The following is a 24,592-nucleotide window of genomic DNA, read 5'->3' on the forward strand; positions in this document are numbered from 1 at the left end:
GATTTATTAAAATAACGACTTTGTTTATAATTTTACATGATAAATCTCTAGTACTAAATCATGCTAATAATTCCTATATTTTTTATTTATTTTTAAATCATAACATCATGATTCATTTTCATGTACGATAAATGTATTTTTATTTATTTTTAAATCTGCTAAAATAATGTCAGCTGACCGTGGGTGATGGTTAGACTTGATCCACCAGTCCTTCAACTGCTTACGCACGGTCATCGGGTTGTGCTTGCAGGTGAGGACTGGTAACGATTGCGTTCGAAAAGTGTCGAGCGCACACACTCATGAATAATTAATTAGTTGTGATCACGTGGGTGTAATAACTTTTTTATGAATGAATTTACTACGAAATACGATGAATGGCAAACAAATAAACAAGATATTTAAAAAAATAACAAATAAATAAAGTGTTTACTATTTTAACCGTATTTTAAATAATATTATTTCTATTTTATTGATTAAAAAATAATGTTACTTTTAAATAACAAACCAAGCAAATCATGCATTTTTGAGTTGTCACTCATCTCAGTCTCATTTTTGAGTTGTCACTCATCTCAGTCCCCATGCTCTTCGACTTGTAAAATAATAAAAATATGCATTAAACTTTTTGACTCGAGATATAAGGGGCTGTGCAATAATTATGAGCCATGGGAGGAGGGTAAAATTGGGGGGGGGAGCAAGAAATTTTTGCCAAGCCAAAATGGGCAAAGATTTTTTGGCGGGCCGAGAGGGGGTGGGCAAGCGATTTTTGGCGAGCCATTTGGAAATTTTACCCTCGGGGACTCATAATTATTGCACAGCCCCTAAGGGGGGTCGTAAAAAATTTAGCCCGCGATAGGGGGTCATAAAAAAATTCACTCCGGTCACCGACATATATGTGACCCCCCCTTCCGAAGAAAATGACATCCCCCTTAGATTATACCGTTTGTAAGTCATGTATAAATGTGCAGTTGGGAGTGGGCCTAGGACTACGGTACGGGATTGGTAGTCAGTATAGTGTTACGGTACTGTAGTCACAATGGCACACCAGTACCGTGAGGTAACTAACGTTGCGTTGCATTGTTAATTTACGCATAACTTACGTTGCTTTGTGCAACTTACGTTGCGTAACTTACGTTGCATTATTTGCGTCGTTAAGTTACGCAACGTAACTTACGTTTAATGCAACGTAACTTACGTTGCGTTGTTAATGTATGCAACGTAACTTACGTTATGCAACGTAACTTACGTTGCGTAATTTACGTTACATTGCGTTGCGTTGCGCAATTTATGTTGCGTCACGCAACTTATGTTGCATCGCGCAACTTACGTTGCCTAATGTAAGTTACGTCCCACGACTTACGTCACAGTCACACAATGTTACGCAACTCACAGTGTTACGCAACTTACGTCACAATGTTACGCAACTTACGTCCTAATAACAGTAGGCCCACGGCTGTCCCGGCTGTAGACTACAGCAAGTGTAACACACTTACACCATGCATACATAACGATACAATGTGTGTATAATAGGCCCAGTCTTAGACTAATGTGTGTATGCGTAGACTACGGCAAGTATAATGCCTGCCCCTGACAGTACGGTACGATGCATGAGGGCCCAGCCATAGACTACGGTAAGTGTAATGCCTTAATGGTGAAATGCGTGCAAGGCCCAGCCGTCTTGGAAAAGGTTAGGTAAATAGAATTACATGTACCGTACAGAGTCATGGTACTACTACTACTGCTATGCCTAGCAGCCTAGCAGGACCAGTATTTTGTCCTACATTCATGCAAAACATATCATGACAGGCTAGCTTAGGCCTATCATTCTTCTAGGCCTACTCACATTTGAATACTTTGTGGCTAAGCCTAAGCCATGAAGCCCGAGCCTAGGCATTCTAGGCCTAGTCATAATTCCGTTTGTGGATCGAGTCTTTGTCTTGTAAAATTGAGACTTGGAGATCCAACCCATGATTTGGCATGAAGACATGAACTTACCTTTTGTAACATGAAGAATACCATCCATTCGATTTCAAGTGCAGTGCAGCGTCTGATGTAGGAGACGTGCAGTTGCACAGCACAGTTCTCGGTGAGGCAAGTTACAATGTATTGACAGGTTGGCACTAAACTTTCACAGCGGGATTGACAGTCATGCAGTGACAAGCATACTCCGATTCAGACATGACAAACACTGGGACATCGTATTCATGGTAATTTAAATTTGTAAACCAGCACCATCACGATCACACTGTTCATGCTTTTCCCCGGTACTATTCATAGTAAGCCTATTCCTGGTTTGATTTAATATGACATGAAGACCTGGGCGGGTTCAAGAACATGACAACATTCTGCTCTTCGTGCAGCATATTTGTCAATTATGCATGTCTGAATCTGATGTACATTGATGTATGCCATACTCAGGATACTATGCAATCATCATGATCATTCATGCATTCATGATCATCACGACAATGAATTTTTTTGTCTGTCTTGAGACCGTGCATGACTGAGCTTTCTGTAGTACTTACATGCTTAGGTGCCTAGCCTGCACTGACCAATGAATAACATACAAATCACTCGGTGTGTGTACAATCCGTATAGTTGAATTTATCAGGCTGCTTGTTGACAGTGCACATCCAATTCATGAATTGCAAACTAGAAAATCATGCCGATCGCCGTTTGTTTGGCACCAAAATGCCTCATATTTTGCTCTAAAAGAACCCATGACTTCAGATAAGCGGTCTAAAAGATAACAAGCAACGTCACCTTCAACTTCTCCAGCCAAAGTTTCACCATTGACAATCAGGTTTGAAATTAAACATATTTTGTTGTTTTTTCTATGCACTTTCACACAGACAAGCTGATGGCATCTCTCTGCTCTGATTTCACAAAAAAATTCAATTTCATGAATAATTAATCATGTAATCATCTCTTTTACAAGCCCTTACTGGCCTTACAACAAGTATTGCACAGGCGTCAACGATAATACTGCTGATGAGTTTGACTAGTTTCTATTGAGCTACTGCGCATGCACCCCGGAATTCCGTCGTGAAAACAATAAAATACAAAAGAAATTTCTCGACACTTTTGTGCATGTTTCGTTCTCAGGCCCCGAACGAGAAACGGCCATTTTATTCCGCCATTTTGAATTGTTTCGAGGTCGGGGCCAAGGGACTCAGGCTAGGTGATGGTACTCAAGTAGGCCTACTTGTGGCTTTTAATACCACGGAATAATGGAAGTCAAGTGGTGACTTCCATATAAGGCTCATATATAATGGACGTTCCCTTGGGTTTGAACGGTTTGTGAAATTTCCGGGTTTTCATCCAAAATATCTCAACATCAGCTGATGTTTATGACTTGGTACTTTGTCACCCGTGAGCATTTGCGGACTTTTACCACTTGCATTACATTGGGCACACGTAGCTCTTCGATTTTAAGTGATTTTGGACAAGAAACTCCGTCTCCAAATCGGTGTACATTTTACACGCAATTTTCGCATTGGGCAGTGCACTGCAATGCAGTGTGAGTTGAGAGGTTGTACTGCAATGGCAACAACCGTGTCACGGATGTCATGGATATTTATAGTTCTCTGACCGGGATCTCTGATTGATTTCATCAGCTACTTCTCCTGTCACTGACGGGTAAGTAAGTTTAGCCCGGATTTTAGCTCATATTTGGACAGGAAATCTACTGTTACTGACGGCCGTATACATGTACCCATCATTCAATCATGCCATGGATGCCATGCATGCATGATTGCATGGTTACAAATATTCACTTGCATGCTTGTCAATGCTGAGACTAGCATGACTAGTAAACCAACACAACAGGTCAATGTCATACTCATAGTCGTTGATAGCAGTAGTTATGCATAGACTCTGGAGTTTAACATTTGTGACATTAAATCACCGACGACACACCGAGTAAATGTTCGCGCCCATGCCATGCCGGCATGGGTTTGAATTTGATCTTATTTATAGAAAAATTATTTAATTGAGGCCGTCAGCGTGACGTCATATGCCGCCATCTTGTGGGTACATGCTGCGATGGTCGTTCGATCTCCATGCGTAAACAGCAAAATCACGGCGTTGTTGCGTGATAACAGCTGCGTGGCATGAACACACAGATCATTTGTACGGTCCACAAGATGGCGAAATGCTGACGGCGTGGCCTCTATTTGTGTACATCGTGGAACATTCAACTACGATTGTTACTCACAACTAATCATGCTAAAATAATACACGAGTGTACAGTGCTACTCTACGCGAGTACGCGTCCATATTAGCGAGGTTATACTATGATCAGCTCTTAATAGGCGGGAATCATTCGGTTTTTGTTACTGCGCGAGTCAATAAAGTTCCAACTTACGCACACGTAAATTCACAAAAGCATGCGTCTTCACGCAAGACGCAAACATGGCAAAGCGCAGATCGCGTAACTGCTGCGCCCAGCTGTGTGTACGCCGTTCTATATCAATCCACGATGTTACGAGTCCCCGCCTATTATTTAAGAGCTGATCAGAGTATATCTGTGTACAACAGCTTACTACGCATAGCCACGCAAAGAGTATGTTCCACGATGTACACGAATTAAATAATTTTTCTATAGCATATGCTTACAAAATGTAGTACTAGTAGGCAGGCATATGTAAAATGTAAATTTGACGAAAATTTAAGTACAGGGCGTTCATGCGTGGTCTGACGTGCCGCTATACCATTTTTCACCCTGATGTAGCAGTGACGTCAGTGCGTATTTCATTGGGTGCAGCTTCAAGTCGCTAGTTTTTGCTCTAAAGCGCTGGCGGCATACATGCACATGCTCAAAGCATGAAAGACGTGCGACGTCGCATGGATGCGTGTGAGATACAGATGCCACAACTCGTTCACGTCACTGTCACATCAGGCTGAAAAATGGCACACACGACACAGTCGACACCGCTATTCCGACCACACAAATCAGGGTCTTAGGCAGGATTTGAAGGTTTGGGTGGGTAAATAAAAAAAACTGGGTAGGCCTACTGTGTAAATTTAAAATTTGTGTGGGCTAAAACTGGGTGGTTACAAATTTGGGTGTGTAAAACATAAAAACACTCCCTATATGGCTGGCTGCCTAATCCCTTGTACTGTACATGCTGTATCAGTCCGAATATGAAAATCACTGCACTCATCTGACACTGTCCGAAATTTAATTCTAAAAAAAACATGTAGCTAGTCCAAATGTTTTTCAGACTAGTGCAGTATTTTATTAAAATTCTGAAAATCATGTCACCAGCCCAAATCTGAATAGCACAGATTTAGATCAATATGCAGCTAGTCTGAATATGAAAAGTGTATACTGCACAAGATGGCAAGAAAATACTGCACCAGTCCAAAACTGAAAACCATTGGCATTGCTCTAGTCTGAATCTAAAAAAAAACCCACTGCGCTGGTCTGGATATGAAAAACACTGCGCTGGTCTAAATATGGGAAATATTTGGACTAGCTATGGACTATGCAGTGTTTTCAAATTCGGACTAGAAAGTCCTGTGGTTCTCAGTGTCGGGCTACAACGCTATATGGTTTTCAGTTTCGGACTGGCTCTGTATTTTTCAGATTCGGACTAGCGCAGTGTTTTTCAGATTCCGACTAGAGCAACACTTAACGCCACTGATTTGAACTCCTTACTATAGGGCCTGTGGGCTATTTTGTTGGCAGGGCCCTTATCCTTAAATCCGCCACTGGGCTGCAATATGCTAAAAAATAATAATTAATAACCACAATAACACACTCGTGTTTCACTTTTTTATTTCACAAACTAGGTCGTGACGGTGACGGTAACCTGGATTATGATGATAAGGAGAATGAACGAAGAATAGTAGGGGCCTACATCATGGATGGAATATAATTAACCTGGTATGTAGGCCTACACTACAGTAAATTTGATTTAAAGCCATAAATGTACATTGTACAAACTAATAGTACATCAAATTTTAATTTTATTATTCTTTACACAAAATGTGGAAATAGTATTAGAAATAACTGTCAGAAATGGGGTCTGTCCATTTTAACAAGATAAAGTTAAAGAAACCCTGCTGGCTATTTTGGCTGTCACCTACAACATGGAGTTCTATGGGGAATTAAATGTCTGATTAGTTTGAATATCGTACGACATTATGTCAAAATTATATTTTTGATCTGACCAACACAGTGTAAACATTACAAATATGCATTTTTACAAATTTCATAAAATTTTACAAATATGGCTTTAAATAAAAATGCAAACAAAATTGTATAGTAGTATATACACATTAGGCCTAAAAAATTGTTTGATTGGGGTAACATAAAAAAAAAATATTAGGGTAGGTCAGTTGGCAATTAAAAAAAAAAATTACTCACACAATTTAAACTGTAGGCCCTATTTAATTGCATGATAAAGGCCTTGGAACTTTTTGTTTTGTTTTTTTAATTTAATTTTTTTTTTTAATTTTTAAAAACTTTTGCAAAAAAAATAAGAAAAAAAGTCTAGGGTCAGGCTTATTATTAGGGTCGGTCGGGTTACATAAATCAAACAATTTTTAGGTCTTGCATGTGAGGAGGCGTGGCCTAGTGGTTAAGGCATAGGACTGTGAACCCAAGGGTCAAGGGTTCGAATCCCAGGTCCGGCTCTTTGTGTCCTTGGGCAAGACACTTCACTCTACTTGCTTAGTGCTTCGGAGGGCACTTTAAGCCCTATTAGTAGGGACAGATACAAATGTACATGGCGAGTTAAAAAAGGTGAGTTAGGAAAAAGCGAGGTACCCCCTACAAGGCTACAAAGTTTCAAAGTGACCACCTGCTGAGATTGTAGCAAGTCCCAGTGGTGAGTTAGGTTCTTATGCCAAGTCCAACTTAGTGTTGGGGCATGCACTTTCCTGGAGTGGACAGTCGGTAGCTTCAAAGTTGCAAATTTGACTTAGTCTGCGACTTTGCGGATACAAAATTTCGAAGGTTGGATTTTTAAAATATACATAAAAACAATCTATATGAATGCACCGAAGTGTATCACTTGTACATGTACAAAATGTATACACTAATAAATTTTAAACAAATATTTTAACATTTTTCTTTCTTCTTTTTCAAGGCAATGGAGATTGATCAATTTGGCGTAACTCACCACTGGGACTTGAATTGATATGGCGTCATTCGCCTGCGGGACTTGGTTACTTTGGCGTAACTTGTCAGTGGGACTTGATTGCTTTAATTGGCCTAACTAAACTTGCAGACTGTGACTTGATGGACAGCTCCATGGGGGTATGTGACAAATTGTGTATCTTTGTGGGCTGTAACTCGCTTTTTCACTAACTTGCCTTTTCTTAACTTGCCAAAAAATATTCCCTTGTTGGTAGATGAGCTGTGCAAAACAACAACAATTCAGCAATTTTGAGTGTGCAGGTAACTGACGATTTAAAAAAAAAAGGCAGGTTTACAACTTTACAAGGCGAGTTTAATCATGACCCACACAAATATTTACTCTACCCCTCACAAATATTTACGTCAGTGTGCGTAAATAAAGAAAATACAGAGGTTATCCCGACGATAACTAAAGAATAAATTCTGTTTGTCCTCAAAACATTTTGGTTGTCCCCAAAATGTGTCATATTTTTTAATGCAAAAAATCAAATTTGTTTGATGTCTTTTGGTGTGGTAAATCTGTAGCCACAAATTGCTAAACCTGAGGCCCTTGCATTCTTAATACGATATCAAATAATTTTCATTTGATGAAATTCACGATATAATACAAATTTGATGACAAATTATTAAAATTTGATATTTTTCACATTTTGGAGATATAACAGTCCTCAAAGTAAATTTTATAAATTTAATGATATAGTCTTAAAGTGTATGTAGCTGGGAGTCAATTTTCAATTGATCATCGGCTTTTATACACTTTAGGTAGAAATCATCAGATTTATAAAGTTTACTTGAGTACTGTTAAATATCAAAAATATCAATTTTAATGATTTGCCATAAAATGTGTATTACATTGCTAATTTCAAAAAATCAAAATTATTTGATCTATCAGAAGGCCATTCTTCGTATTCAGAATGCAATTCGATATGTCTGATGTGCTCTAATGTCCCACAATAATACTGTCCAAACATTCATACCCCTTCCCTTAAGGATACAAATTACAATCAATTTACATGAAATCAAAATTCAAAATTTCATGTCAAGTTTATCATGATTTTGGAGGTAAAATATAGTGGTTGTCCCCAGTCCCCAGTGGTTGATAAGTACATAGCTCAATATGGTTGTCCCCGGTAATTCTTGGACAAGAGGACAGACAAGAGGATTTATTTCGAACACTGATTGACATCCAGAGGCTTGCCTACAATGTATGTGATAAAGCTAAAATGAGTGTGTACTCGCTTTAACCAAAATTATGTGTACATACATGTACTGTTGAAACTGCAAGAATCACAATTTTGTCTCTGTCTTCAATTATTTTATTTTACAGATGAAAACAAGAACTTGCACTGGAAGTCTGGAAGGACCGTGGAGATAGGAGTACCGATCTGTATACAATTTTATACATCAAACCTATCAGACACAGAAGGGGTCATCCAATTTGAAATGACAGCCACCAACAGGACAGTTTTATGCACATTCGTACTTCCCCTGTACTACATGTATAAAGCACACATCCTGGAAAGAACTCCAGGACTGTGTAAAGACATGGAATGGTGATGGTCTCCAATCTTTGGCAGTCACACAAGCAAATCCATCTAAATTCAAGGCTACTGTTCTTCTTGAAAAACTGCCCTTAAATTAGTCATGCATGCCACCATGATGCCACATGCTTGCTGCCACCACTAGTGGAAACTTGATAATGGGACTGAGTATTTTGGAGGACAACAAACCATGAACTCAGGGGTAGCAATAAACCAGTGCTTAGAGGTCCAGGACCGCCATTGTTAAAGCCATATTATAACATTTGCTGAGGAGGACTCCTCAATATTTTTCAAAATTCTGTTTTTTACACAATAATATCCAGCAAAAATCAGGACTCTAGGTGCTGCAGTTTTAATTATTACAATGGAATGTGTCCCCAGAACAGTGGCATAGATTTCTTTGTGACATGGGGGGATGAGGTTGGAAAAATTGTCTTGATAGTGAATCCAACACATTTTGGCGACAAAAGAAGTTTATGGTACAATTTTTTTTTTTTTTTTGGTTTAAGGGTTTGAAATTTTCTGGGGGGGGGGGAGGGTTGAGTGAGCAAACCAACTCATTTTGGGGTTCATTACACCACACTGGGCTATACTTAACTAATACTATACTTTTATAGTGCGCCTTTTCCATTAGCTTCAAAGCGAAATGTCAAAAGAATACCAGAAATGATCAAATACAAAAAAAAAGGCAACATTATCAGCTACATGTCATGGAAAAAGATATATCTTGACCATGGTTTTGAATTATTCCAGGGGACATAGGCGCGAGATCCCAGGGGATATATCCCCCCCAATATTTTGTTGGGGGTGGTCCATACAATCATTTTAGCCCCCAAAGCCCAATTTTTTTTTTGATTTTCGCGAATTTATTCCACTTTTGCACTATTTCATTGATTTTACCTTCAAAATGGCAAAATTTTCCGCGCGCATTTGTGCCATATACTGGTTCTGTTGCCAAAAGTGCCGGATTCTCTATATTTCAAGGATTTTTTTCCAACCCATCCCCGCAATGTCAAAAAGAAATCTACGCCACTGCCAGAGGAGCAGCATTCCTGTTATGAACCGGTAAGGTATTCCACAAACGTGGATCTGCCACTGGTAAAATAGCAATGTGGTGGTACAGGTGTGCCAAAATATTCCTCTATCCAGTCAGAATCATTATCATACATGTATCAGTAATCTTGGTAATGAGCTTTTAATTTGATGGGGAAAATAAAACAATTAAAAAGATACATGCTTCTTGTGTGTGTTTCATTGCAAATCGCCTAATTAATGATTGTAGATACTGAATGTTAATTTTATTATTTGAGTTTCTCAAACATTGCTAGTATATCTTTAGTATCTACCCTATGGGGTTTAATACCCCAGGTTACAAAATGATTTTCAAAACATAAATTGTAGCGCTTGCTAAACTTTGGTTCACCTCAAGTACAGTAGTGACGTCAATGCTTTTTCGCGGTTGCGCTGCAAACAAGCGTCGCTTGGACTTGTGCGGCTACGCTCTCTGCGATTAACTTTACGTGCACAGTTAAATCCTGCACATAGTGAAATACGGACCTACGTCATTACCAAACTTGAGGCGAACCATGTTGCAATTGGATAAACAAGTTCACCTTTTTGTGTTGACTCACTTAAAGAGTGACAATCTTGGTTCTAGCAACAAAGGGTACCTAAAAAATTTTTATTTCCAAAAATCAAACAGAATTTTGAACCATTTTGCTTTCAGGTCATAAATTTGTGATTTTGAGTTTAACATAAAAGAACATATCATGTGTTTTCATTTTTGCAATAGCTGTGTGGAGCACAAAAAGTGCAACTCATCTTCTGCAAAAATTGCCACTTTTACAGGACTGTGCCCCCAAAACTGAACTGTTTATGGCCAACAACAAGTTCAGGATTTTGTATGTCAAACCCCGAAACTGAATACTTTTTTTACACCTACAGTACACTTGGACTTTAATTTGGACACTTCGTCATATGTGTGCGACAGGAACCAAAGAGGTCCAAATCCACTGAGTTGGACATAGAATTGAATACCTGAGTGGAAGAAGGGCCCAACTCCATCAAAACTGTTTTTGAGATATTAAGAAAAAACTTAATATTTGGAAAAGTTTTATAGGCAGAACGTTTTTATCTTCAGGGGACCTTAAATACATGAACATACAATAGTACATACATTCAAAATTAAATATGATGTTTCCATGGCAACGGTACAGGTCTTAATACGAGCTGGAGTTGGGCCCTTCTTCCACTAATATACCACAAGTACCAGTTCTGTGTTATAAATAGCTACAGAAATTAGATAATCACCATTAATTGCACAAGTAGAACTCATGTAATAGGTTGGCAAGAAAATGTATTGTAGTGAAAAGCAGATTTCATGGATGAACAAAATTCCTCTTTAACACTATATTTGTGGAAGAAGGGCCCAACTCCATGGAGTTGGGCCTTTCTTCCATGAAAACCATGATTAAGTGTATGTGGAAGACTATTTGGAGAGTGGATTTTGGCTCATCCTTCACACACAAGGAAGATCAGTCTGTTGGCAATAGAATGCTGGGTCTAACTCATTTTTGTAAAATTTTGGAGTTGGGCCCTTCTTCCACTCAGGTATTCAATTGTTAAACATTATAGGTTACATATGATTTTTGCTTCATACTAATAGAAAATTAGAAATAGGCCTAAATAAATTAAAAATGCTAGTGTCAATAATGCATGTGATAAATCTTCTCGCCAGTTGAAAGCCCAAGCATGTTTTGTTTAATAACTTTTTTAGCAACTGCTTTATCTCTTCAACAAATATTGAATGAACTTGATTCGATTTTTGTAGCTTTTTCAGGGCCAGATCAGAATTTCGTTTCACAGTGCGAGAATCAATCCTGATTCTTTCAGAATAAATTTATGGGAATCATTTGATTCTCGCAAATCAACTCATCTATCTCATTTATTCTGACCCTGTCTTTATTGTTTGTCCAAATAGAAATGAGAGGGTTTTTTAGGAGCGTCTATGCGTATAGGTTAGGAGACTGAAGGATTTAAACTAATGCCGAAATACACGCAAAAACATGGATCTTTCCCAAGTCCCCAAATTTGAGATATATTTAGTATTCAGACACGTTATAAAGATTTAGGTGACTAGGCAAGATCCAGGCTACGTACTGCACTTTTATTGCAGTATAAATCATGAATATTAATTAACATGCCCATATAAGGATCGTACATCCGGGCGATCATGCCCATATTAGCGTTCCTCATTAACATTATTTGTGGAACTTTATCTAATTAACATTATTTGTGGAACTCATTAACATTATTTGTGGAACTTTATGCAGTACTTCCGGTTACGCCGTAATCGAAAGCATAGGCTTCTGGTTGTTAAATAGACTTCAGTGGTACAGTCAATGTACAGAGCCAAATGTTTGGAAGGTCATTTTGGGGTCATCCAGGGGTCATCTGAGGTCAAATTAGTAAAAACTATCATATGGGCATGAAACTTGGTGGGTACAGTCAACATTTAGAGCCAAATTTTTGGGACATCATTTTTGGGTCACCCAGGGGTCATCTGAGGTCAAATTAGTAAAAACTGTTGGATGAGCATAAAACTTATTGGGTACAGTCAACATTTAGAGCCAAATTTTGGGAGGTCATTTTGGGGTCATCTGAGGTCAAATTAGTTTGAACTATCATATGGGCATGAAACTTGGTGAGTACAGTCACATTTAGAGCCAAATTTTGGCAGGTCATTTTAGGGTCATCTGAGGTCAAATTAGTAAAACTGTCATACGTACATGAAACTTGGTGGGTACAGTCAACATTTCTAAGAGCCAAATATTTGGAAGGTCATTTTGGGGTCATCCAGGGGTCATCTGAGGTCAAATTGGTAAAACTATCATATGGGCATGAAACTTGGTGGGTACAGTCAACATTTAGAGCCAAATTTTTGGGAGGTCATTTTGGGGTCACCAGGGGTAATTTGAGGTCAAATTAGTTAAAACTATCATATGGGCATGAAACTTAGTGAGTACAGTCAACATTTAGAGCCAGCCAAATTTTTGGGACATCATTTTTGGGTCACCCAGGGGTCATCTGAGGTCAAATTAGTAAAAACTGTCATACGTACATGAAACTTGGTGGGTACAGTCAACATTTCTAAGAGCCAAATATTTGGAAGGTCATTTTGGGGTAATCCGGGGTCACCCAGCTTTGTATCACCTTGTGAGTACATGCCACATCACTCCCTTTGGTGGAGGCATCACGGACGACGCTTTGCGTCGAAAACCGCGACATCCGAGAACCGCGATCCATCTAGTTCTCAAGTGGTTTTTGTGATGTAACCATTTGGTACTTCAAAAAAATGCAAAATGTAGGTTGGAATGATGATGGCGCAAGATGTTATGCCCCTCCAAAGTTGGTCATTTGTAAACTAGGCTCAGAGAGGCCGAAAATTCAAGAATTTTTTTCAGCTTAATGAGGGCGCTGTGCATGCTCATATTGTACATGTGAGTTATTGGTGATAGTATGTACCGTACCAAAATAATTTTTTAGAGAAAATTTTATTTGTATCGCAGTTGGGTAGATAAAAAGGAAGACTGGTTCTACCAAATATGTTCATTCTTTGCCATTTTGAGCTTGTAAATCAGCTGGGATATGTTTTATGCACTACCTAATTACTAACTAATGAACTTGTTTTTTGTTTGTTTTTGTTACATACAGCAGGCTCACCTTCCCTGGTTACTGCAGTGAAATTCTGTGATATCTGTGATAGGGTGTGTGTTCATGTGAATCAGACTGCCATTTCTGTCAAGAGGTAGGTGGGTTACACAGAAGCATTGACAATGTATTGGGTTTTGTATTGATCATAGTTCCTACTAGAGATGAAAATACAGAACAATTGGCAGCCCCGGCCGAATTACGCACATGTTCAACCAGCCAGGTCTGTTATGGCTTTATGCGCACACTCACCCCAACCCAGTGGAGTAGCATGAGTCATCTTATGGGGGGACCAACCTTTTAACATCTCCTATCAACCCTATCCCTAACAAACTTTATATTTGCTTTTGCTCGGGGCCCTGACCCTCGGGCTCGTGGATTTCTTCCACCCTATCCATCCGCTTGTAACTGGCATGTATTTTCAATTTACCAAACCAAAATTACTACATTGTATAATGATTGTGGCTCCATCGATTTGCAGCCGTCTTTTTGCAGTAAAACGTAATGATGGATTTACTTGAATGATAAAGTGCGAGTCAGGTACCAATGTACATATTATGCATATAATTTGCATATATTAATCACCAAATTCCAAAATTAATCTGCTCAATATTTTGAATCTTGTAGGATAGTTTAAAAATGTAAATGAATCTCTATGTTCTGTGATGATGTATACATATTTCCATAATTATGCATATTAAAATAATTTGCTTAAAAAAAGCCCATTAATCCACTCTGTCACCATAGCACAATGATGGACTGCTATGTGTATGAATATATAAAGAGTGTCAGATATTGAGAGGTTACCCAATACATGGCCTCAGTTTTCAATGTTCTGTGTTCACGACTGAGAAACTTACAACCAGGCCCCCCAAATTGGCAAAAGTATACAAAAACTCCCCAAAACGGGTTTTTTACGCCTTTTTGGTCAAAAAGGGTCCAAAATTTTGGGGAAAAGTCCAATAAGTGACGGGGGAAAAAAGGTAGTTAATGTACATGTACTCCATATTCATTTATCAGAATGGTACCATTTTGAATTTTTTATTTCATTATTTGTATTTACCTATAGGATGGGCCAATTATTTTCACCATGAATTTGGTACCAGATCAAATTGGTGACTCTGACCCAGACATGCTGTGCCGGAATGGATGTGGTTTCTTTGGCAGTGTAGAATGGCAGGGGAATTGTTCCCGATGTTGGACAGGGATGTCAGCGAGTGAGAAGCTAGAAGCAATGGCTGCTACCCAGCAGATACAACTACCAGAGAATTTGACTAGGTTAGTTCCTCTCAACATATCAATGTTGTTAACTGGAACATAAAATGTCTATAGTGTGTCTTGTCTCAAGTTGAGAGTAACGCAGTGTTGGATATAGCTATGGCAGATTTGAATTTGTGCGATGCTAGTATACAGACAAATCGCCCTACTGCACGATTTGAATCTGCCGCTGCAAAATCCAACATGGCATTACTGTTACAGACTATATTTATAACCTCTTCCTTATCATGTGGCACTATTATAGATGTGCAAAACAGACTTATGTGAAATGTGCTTCAGGTGCTGCACGACAAAAATAGCTACTTTAGTAATACAGGTGATGGAATACGCAATAACTAATCTTTCCCTCGAGATAGCAGAGGAATGAATAAATTAATTCTTCATCTAGAAATTGAACCCGGGACCTCCCGTTTATTAAGCAGATGCACTAACCACAGCGATATCGAGGATTGACAGCATTGAATTGCTATATACATGTTAGAGGCCTTTGTTCAAATTCCCTAATTTCTCTAGTGACTATCATGATGGAGAAATAATGATTAATTCTAGCAGATTGCTCCAGGTGCTGTCTTCTTACTCTCAGAGTGGACATTATACAAGTATGTAATACTAGTATAAATTAATGCATAGATAATTCTCACTACATGCTCAAGCTGTAGTTATACTATTATCAGGGTAGACTCGGACTAGAATTACTTCACACTGTACATGAGTTTACATGTAGTTTGATAGCCATTTTCTTCTGAAATTAATGTGAAGAATATGTGTTGCCAATCAAGTCTTATGGATATGAACAAATTTGAACAATTATGGTAGCTAGGTTATTCATTGTTTTTGCTAAATGCACATGTTTAAAATGCATTTGACATAGGTGCTGCATTCTACTGTGTTTAGTTCTGTTTTATGCACAGAATTAAAACCAGAGAACCGGGACTCGACCGCCATCTTGATACAGGCATGGAGCAAAAATTGGGGGTATTCGGTTTCCCTCGGAATGCCCTCGAGGCATTCGTTGTCATGCAAGCGACATGGATGATGGGCATTTGAGAGACGCACTTGATGCGACCTGCACTTGAGTACCAAGACGCTTCAGATGAGACGCAGAATTGTTTTCGTTCGTCTCCAAGACCGTCGGCAAGGACCCGAATACCCCCAATTTTCTCCCCATAGCTGACGACGCGATTGTACGTGGCGGTATAGGGAGTCCCGGTTCTCCTTCTCTAATTCTGTGGTTTTATGCTACTCTGTTTATCAGTCCACAACCAATACAATATGTACTGTAGTTGAAAAATTAAAGTTAAGGGGGGATTTTGGCATTTCATTGAGTTCCCATATCAGTACAAGGACTTACTAATACACAGGTATGACCATCCTATGTGCTTTAAGTTGAAACATGTTTCAAGTACAATGTAGTTCTCAAAGTGCCTTTTCTTTCTCATTATACAACAGCTCTCTACAGGAGTCAAGCAAACCAGAGAAGATCCGAGTGAAATCAAAAAGAGTGAAACCAAGAAGAATGTTACAGAGGAACCCAAGTCATACCTGCATGTACTGTGGTCAGAAGTTCAAAGGTGACATCTCTCGCTACAGAGCTCATCTCTGGTATCATCAACATAAAGTGCAGAGATTTTGGTATCAGGTAGACACCAGTAAAGGTGTCAATGTGATTAAGTCTAGGCGGAAGTTTTATAAGAAAAGGCCAAATAGGTATATATTTTTGGGGCAAGAAGAAAGTAAAAATCTTGAAGCACAAGATTCATTATCAGTTGAAAGTAATGCCACAGAGGATAGCTTTGATGCAGCCAGTAACCTCAAGTGCAGATTTTGTGAGGCGCTTTTTACTAATGAGGACCAGCTTCTCCAGCACGAGAAATTCCACTCGACGCAGCGACCGTACACATGCACCATTTGCGGGCAGAGCTTTAAGATACGTGGTCACCTCGCTAGACACGAGGTCATTCATCAGAGAAATGAAAAACACAGCTGTGATTTTTGCAATGCCACATTTGCCAAGACTTCACAACTGAAGGTCCACAGAGTCATCCATTTGACAGGGAAAGAAGATGAAGATGACTCATTTGACTCGGAATTACCCACGCAAATACCCAGCAGAATTATATACCCCAAACAAAAGAAAGTGAATCCCTTAAAGATAGTACTAGGCCAGAAATTACTTAAACCAAAATTTGAAGAGGAAGATGAAATTGAGCTACCACCAGAAGAAGAAGAAGAAGATGATATGAATGTGGATGGGTCGGATGGGATACAGAGTATCAATATTGACTACATACAGAAGAAGGCTATTGAACAGCGTAGTGCATTAGGTGAAGGGAAGGTCTGTAACTTCTGTGACAAAAGGTGTGCTAGTGCAAGAGACTTGATGGAACATGAAAGAAAACATACCGGGGAGAAACCACACAAATGCCCAATATGCTCCATGAAAACTGCACGCAAGAGCGATCTCACCAAACACATGCGTACCATGCATCCTACTGTGCATTTCATGCGCTGCACTGTCTGTGACGCCCTCTTCACATCGCAAGAGAAGTATGAAGCTCATCAGCAGATCCACATACCTACTGATCTCATACCACCCACTCCGCCACCAAGCTACCTGGAAAGTTCCAGCAGTTTATTAATTGGTGATCTGGATCCAAGTGAACCGCAAGAGTACCCATTAGCACTGACAAAACATTCCAGTATATCAGAGAAGTCTACATCACACGCTGTTTTAGGGTTGTCAATACCTAAAGTGAGGTCACCATTCCGAGCACAACCTAAAGCACCTCTTGCCTGCCAGTACTGCCCAAGAGTGTACACCATCAGGAGAGATCTCATTGAGCATGAAAGAACGCACACAGGAGAAAAACCTTACGTTTGCAATAAATGCCCACAGAGGTTTCATCGTAAAAGCAACTACTTCCGCCATCGACAAATTTGCAAAGGGATGCCCCCAGGTCCAACAGCAACACCACTAAAAGTAATGGCCACCTCGTCAAAGATGTTTGGATGTTTTACTGCGAAAACACATTTCCTGATCAAGTTACCCTTTTAAAACATCAGAGATCACACAGCTCTACTTCTCAGCAGCAGAATTCAGCAGAGATGAAGGCAAAGAAAGGATTGGACAGGTTATTTCCATGTCAATATTGCAATAAGCGATTTTTAAATCGGTCTGGTCTTGTTGTTCACGAGAAGAGCCACAAAGGGACATATCGCACAGTTGCGGTACTGCAGAAGAAGATTCCTTACTAGATCTGGCTTAATTACACATGAGAATATGCATATAAAAAACAAGTCACGGATCATCAAAACAGAACCTATAGACCAAGTACCAAGTGAAACTGAAATGGCTAATGATAATCATGAGGAACTGGAAGAAGGTGCACCGGTACAAGATGATACAACCGAGACAGAACAGTTGACTGATGAATTCCAACCACAGCAGACGTACACCATACCAATGCTACCATCATGCGATGTAAAGGTGAATGAGAAGGTCCAGGCCTACAAATGTAGATACTGCAGTAAAGTCTGTGGAAAATACAGTAATCTACTGGTCCATGAGAAGCTTCATACACATGGAAATCGTTACAGGTGTAAGAAATGTGGGAAAGGCTTTGATGTTAGACGGCGACTAAAACAGCATGAAAACACGCACAAGGAATACATTTGCAATATCTGTACTAAAAGTTTCTTGCGTCATCTTCAGCTAATAAGACATATCAAATCTGCTCACAAGAACATGTCTTTGATGAGGCCAGTTTCAATTGCAAGCAGTCATGGTGAAATCAAGCCAGGTAAGAGAGGGTTGCTATGTATGTATTGTGGTCATCGATTTTGTCGTAAGAATAAACGACTGCTCAGCCATATGCGTAGTCATCGAAAACGCTATGGGAAGTACTGGTACATTAAGGCTGCTAATGTGGTTCCTGTTATAAGCTACACCAGTCCAGAATTATCAGTTGATGTGACAAATCAAGATGATCAAATGCCACAACAGGTCTTTTCTCCACATAGTGGCTCCGGTCCATTCAAATGCCGCTTCTGTGAAAAAAGTGTGCTCTAGGAAGATGTACCTTGAGCAACACGAGGTCATTCACACTGCTAACAGGCGGTTCCAGTGCAACACATGTGGTTTGAAGTTCTGCAAGTTATACCAACTGACAAGGCACAGAAAGAAGGCTCACAAAGGAAGCAAACCTAGTCCAAAAATGTTCATTGAAGAAGAAGGTATGGAAGAAGAACTAGACGATTATGATGAAGAAAGTGAGGAGCACTTTGTAGAGGAAGAGAGTTATGACGAAGAAAAGAAGAGCCACGTTTGTCATTTCTGTAATGCTGTATGCGATACAAGAGAAAATTTACTGAGTCATGAGAAATCCCATAGTTCTGATGGACAGGAAGTAAGCTACACTTGCAAGTTTTGTCCGATGATGTTCTACAGACGAACAGAGTATGAACGTCATGAGAGGACCCATACTGGGGAACGCCCATACAAGTGTAACATATGTAGCAAGACATTCAATCGCACATGGAATCTGAAGATACACAAACTCAATGTACATGGGATCAAATCATCTAGGTTCAGCACAGGGATGGAAATTACACCTGTTGTTAAGTCACCACCACAGATCCAGAGGCAACCAGACCTTTATCAAGATGATGTGGGAGGTGATGTCAAGAATGAATATACCTGCAAGTTTTGCGGAAAGCATCTGATGTCTGAGTGGAGCTTACGTGTTCATGAGAGAACACATTTGCAGCAAGAAGGTGTCCATCAGTGTCGTGTATGCGGTATAGGTTTCAATCGAGAATGGGATTTGAAACAACATCTGTGGTCTGAGCACAAAGGAAGAATGAATGCCAAGACTTGTAATATTTGCCAGAAAGAATTCGCCAACCCGTCTAACCTGAGAAAACACCTGAAGCAGGTACATTTAATCAAGAATCCGTTTGTGTCAAAGTACTCTTTGCCAACAGATCTCCCTGACATTAAAGATGAAGACATTATCACTGTAGCTCCTGCTCCTCGGCCTCAGCCTCGTCCTCAACCACCACCAGTCAGTCGCATCAAGACAGAAAATTTGTACAGTCTCAAGTGTGACAAATGTGGTAAGAGGTTCGGAGACCATCAGTCTTCGCAAGCATAAGATTACTGTGTGCGGTGGAGGGCACGTCAGTGCCACATCTGTAAACAAGTATTTTCCAACTCATCCAATCTGAATCGTCATATCGTCTCTCACACAGGACAGAAACCACACAAGTGCACTATCTGCCAACGTGGTTTCTTCCAATCAACCCATCTGACCAGACACATGTCTCTCCATTCTGGTAAGAGACCATTTGCTTGTAATCTTTGCAAAAGTAACTTCAGCTCACAGCCGCTGTTAGACCATCACAAGCTGAGTCATTCTTTGTCTCATGGTAAGAATAAATTGATGCAAGATGTTGCAAGCAGTCTCCAGATGAATGATGAATATCTACCGTTGGGCATGCAGGAGACAGGTGCAGCCCCATTAGCAAGTATAAAAGGTTACAAGTGTCAGTACTGTGAAGCCAACTTCATAGACCAGGCTCAACTTCGAGTCCATGAGAGAGCTCATCTTGTTGAACTACCATTCCGTTGTCAAACCTGTTTTAAGCTTTTTGAAACTAATGGTAAGCTTGAAGAGCATGAACAAATGCATATTGAAGGATCTGTCCAAGAGAATCAAGAATCACCAAAGAGGACTGTACCAAACCAAAGCAGTGAGGAAGTTGAGCAAAAACCTCAATTATGTGGTTACTGCTCTAAAGCATTCACAAATGCTAATGATCTGAAGAGACATGTATTTCTTGTACATAATGTTGATGAAACCACTGTGGAACCTAAACCAGAACGGAAGCCTGCTATATCAAGTGGAGGAAACAAGGTCTATCCCTGTGTGTTGTGTAGAAAGAACTTTTCAAGCAGTTCCAATCGATCTAGACATTTTCGAATATTTCACAAAGGTAAGAAGTCGCTGCCAGTGCTGCCATCATTCACACCAAAACCAGTTTCTAAAGCAGCTTCTAAACCAGCCGCAAAACCAACAGCAACACCAGCAGCAACCACTTATGTTGATCGTGCTACTAAGAGATACTATTGCATACCATGTAACAGGAGTTACAGTAGCAGTGGTAATTTATCCAAGCACAGGCGAATTCATCATGGTCAGAAGCTAAAGGTCACATCACCCCAAAAACCCATGAATCTAACCACATCTCCTGGGTTCTCTAAACCTATCCAAGATGTGCAATCATCCATGCGGTCTGTAGTAGGCTTTAGAAAGTACACTTGTCATTTGTGTAGCAAAACATTCAGCAACAGTGGGAACTTGGCAAGACACAAACGGTTGTTTCATAACCAGAGGTCTAGTATGGGGAATGTTTTAGGCAAGTTACTGCATGGAAAGCAGGTTGCCGCACAGCAGAGAAGTCAGATTTCACGAGTGACTCCTCAACAACAACCCAAATCACCGATACCATCTCCTGTAAAGTTGCCTGTGGTACAACAACACAAACCAGCTTTATCACCTAGATCAAAAGGTGGCAAGTTTGCTTGTAACATGTGTGATAGGTCATTCACACAAAGTACAAATTTGTCAAGGCACAAGCGAAACTTTCATGGTGTGAAACCTAGAGTGCCATATCCTGCAGAAAAACAAGTGGTTGTAAGAAGAAAGAGAAACCGGAGAGTGGAGGTGGTGGAGTGAAGTTTGGATGCTTGTACTGTCATGAGATGTTTTCTCTTAAGTCAGCTTTGATTGAGCATCAAGCAACTCACACAACCAAATCATCGTTCATGTGTCAACACTGTGATGCGACATTTGTTGATAGTAGCGCACTCGTTGCCCATGAGAAGCAACACTTGGAAGTGGACAAAAGTATGGAATGTCGATTCTGTGGTCAAACATTCACCAACCGAGGAGGACTGACGATGCACGAGAGGGCACACAAAGGGGACAAGCGATACCAATGTCGTCAGTGCTTCAAAACTTTTTTCAACAAAGCAGGGCTAATGTCACATGAAAGATGTCATGCTGGAGATAGTCATGGTGTCAGCGAGGAAGAGTCTCCAAAACGTAGTCGAAGCAGCAGTGTCAGCAGCAGCAACAGCACCAAGCAGTACACTCCAAGCCCTCCACACGAGAGTGCTACCAGCATCATAAAACTCAATGAATTTACAAATGACATTGCAAGACCACATTCTTGTGAATGGTGTGACAAGCGATTTTTGACTACGACTGATTTAAAGCGCCACATCAGGACACACACAGGAGAACAACCCTATCCTTGTCCACTGTGTCCAAAACGATTCTCGCAGAGTCAGAATCTGAAGAAGCATCTCTTTGTAATCCACAAGCAAGGCATGCCATTGGCCTCGTGGAATCTAAGCGACACCCAGATGACTGCAGCACCAGCTATGCCCATACTTACTCCAGAAAAAGCTGTCCCGGAAAGAGTTGGAAAAGGTGGCTACAAATGCAGGTACTGTAGTAAAGTATGCAGTGCACTTCAGTACTTAATGCAGCACGAAAAAGTTCACACTGGGGGTGCACCACAATTGGGGAAGAATAGAAAGAAAACGCCAGTGAAGATGTCGTTCAAGTTGCCAGCAAAAGGGTCAACAACAGAGTCAAGTTCATCAAGTCCATCAAGTAGTAGGCCTAATGGGCAGGGAAGGCGCTACCATTGTTCAATGTGTTCCAAATCATTCGGGTCATCGGGTGACCTCACACGTCACATCAGGACCCACACAGGAGAGAAACCATTTGAATGTGAACTATGCCACAAACTGTTCTCACGTAATCATCATCTCAAGCTACACCGGGAATCTGCACATACCCAAGAAGAGTTTGTCACTGTGACTCCAACAGAACCAGAACCAGAGATGGAAGAGTCCGAGGATGCTTACCCTGAATTGGATATTCACATCAAGTCTGAGCCGCTGTCAGATGGAGAGGAAGAAGAAGATCATGAAAGTCAACCAGAATATCCTGTGCTGGATGCATACCCTGACCCAGCTGCAGATGATAATATGTTAGTAGACAATTCTGATGAAGTCGATCATGGCTACAATAATATGGATGAAGCCGACTATGTAAATCAGCATGGAGAAATGATGGAAGAAGATATGGAAGCGCCACCAATTATCCCGAGATATTTGGAAACAAGTCAGTCGTTTGATGAAGAGGACGATATGGGTAGTGAAGGTAAACAGTGTCAGTTCTGTAGCAAATCTTTCATTACCATACAGGATTTGATGCGACATGAAGTTACACATACAGGCAAGGAGCAGTATATGTGTGGTGTATGTAACACAACATTCTCCAGTGAGGACAATTTGATATCACATAGTTTGATTCATAGTAAAGAATCAGACTAAAATCAGTAAGAAGCAACTTTTGGTTGGTGTTCATTTGGACTTTCTAAAAATTTTCCTAAAACTTTGAATTTTCATGTTTAACTTACTCTGCACTGACTTGACAATGAATTTGTAATTTTAGGCATATTGTACCATACATATTGACTCGTTAAAATAAAAACACATTTGGGATTAAGGTTTTTCAGGCCACCTATGGGAAACAACTTTGTTGTTGTTGTTTGGCTAATAGACAAAATTAAATTAAGTTGGCATTTCTGAGGTAAATTTCAACATTACAGTTGTGTAGCATCATTGTGGCATGAGGAGGTATATGTGTCCATCCACTCCCTAATGGAATGACTATGACATTGATAATCATTGTGTGAAACTTTGAATATCATATTTAAAAAGCAAAAATGTAATCAATATAGTCGAAAGTAACAACTTGGTTGTATACACCATGAAACAAGCAACATTTTTTACAATAATAATGAAATTTCCTGTTGTTAAAACAACACACATGCTGTTAATTCATGATTGTTACCACATTATTCTGTCTCAAGTACATACATATTTCAAATGCGTCAAACCTAGTGCTTTGCACAGCCATATTATGCTACATAATTATGTCATGATATCAAGCAAAATCAGTCGGAACTCGGACAAAGGAAATATTTCCTTTTGTTTCCTGTTGTTTTGGAAACTCTTTAATTGTTCAAACCTTTGAAACTGGTTGTTCATTTTTAATGGGGTTTTCTGCAAAATCCAGCTTTGTAAATATTTTTTTACTATCCTATAACAAACTGAAAATTTAATATTTCCAAGTTGAGACTGATTTTGCTTGATCGCATCACATATGGTGTTGATAGAAAGAGGCCTGCATGATTCTTTGTACTGTACTTTCAATCTGGATATGGATGTTGGAATAAGTAAGAAGCTTGTAACAAGTTTCATAGTACACTGTACACTGTATGTATAATGAAATTGATCACAATCCTGTAATAGCAAAGGGATTATTTAGCCTGAATTTAAAAGAAGCGTTTTAATTAGTTTAGTCCTAGATCACCCACACCTTACTATTTGACAAAGGACACATTCCAGGGAGGATATATGAACAACATCAAACAATAAAAAGTCTTTTATCATGTATTGTACTGGCCACCCGCCTGTTCAACAGTCTGAGCATACATTGATATTTTTTCATTGTGTTTTGCCCCTTGAGCGTCTTCATGATGACATTGTACGCTATATAAATTGTCATTAGTATTAGTATTATTTGTACAAATCATGTCTTAGCCAACATTTGCTATGTTTTTATGTGGCGCATACTATTTATTTCAATTTGTACTCAAATATTTTACTGAAGACAGAACAGAAACATACATTGTATTAACACTCTCAAACTTGGGATACCTGTTTTGTCTTGTCTCTGAAATCAGGAAACATTGCAAATAACAATATTGAATATAGTAATGAGATTGCTAAATTTAATCTTGAAAAACAGTTGTATAAGTAACTTGACATGTTATC

General features: G+C 39.6%; 3 protein-coding genes across 3 annotated transcripts in view; all 3 read left to right on the top strand.

Moving 5' to 3' along the window:
- LOC140146114 (uncharacterized) overlaps positions 1 to 17,883 on the top strand; it is a 36,137-nt gene extending 18,254 nt beyond the window's left edge. Inside the window, exons 2-4 of the mRNA XM_072167867.1 lie at positions 13,399 to 13,492; positions 14,465 to 14,673; positions 16,123 to 17,883. Of these exons, the coding sequence (XP_072023968.1) occupies positions 14,486 to 14,673; positions 16,123 to 17,728 (1,794 nt within the window). The 5' untranslated portion in view covers positions 13,399 to 13,492; positions 14,465 to 14,485 and the 3' untranslated portion in view covers positions 17,729 to 17,883. The remainder of the gene's footprint in view (positions 1 to 13,398; positions 13,493 to 14,464; positions 14,674 to 16,122) is intronic.
- Positions 17,884 to 17,895: 12 nt separating this feature from the next.
- On the top strand, positions 17,896 to 19,959 carry LOC140146131 (uncharacterized). Its single transcript, XM_072167892.1, has one exon. The coding sequence runs from the start codon at positions 18,657 to 18,659 to the stop codon at positions 19,824 to 19,826; it is 1,170 nt and encodes a 389-aa protein (XP_072023993.1). The 5' UTR covers positions 17,896 to 18,656; the 3' UTR covers positions 19,827 to 19,959.
- Positions 19,960 to 21,436: 1,477 nt separating this feature from the next.
- Positions 21,437 to 24,592, top strand: LOC140146122 (uncharacterized). The gene has a single exon (XM_072167881.1). The coding sequence runs from the start codon at positions 21,437 to 21,439 to the stop codon at positions 23,081 to 23,083; it is 1,647 nt and encodes a 548-aa protein (XP_072023982.1). The 3' UTR covers positions 23,084 to 24,592.

Source organism: Amphiura filiformis, chromosome 1, assembly GCF_039555335.1.
Source record: "Amphiura filiformis chromosome 1, Afil_fr2py, whole genome shotgun sequence".
Taxonomy (NCBI): domain Eukaryota; kingdom Metazoa; phylum Echinodermata; class Ophiuroidea; order Amphilepidida; family Amphiuridae; genus Amphiura; species Amphiura filiformis.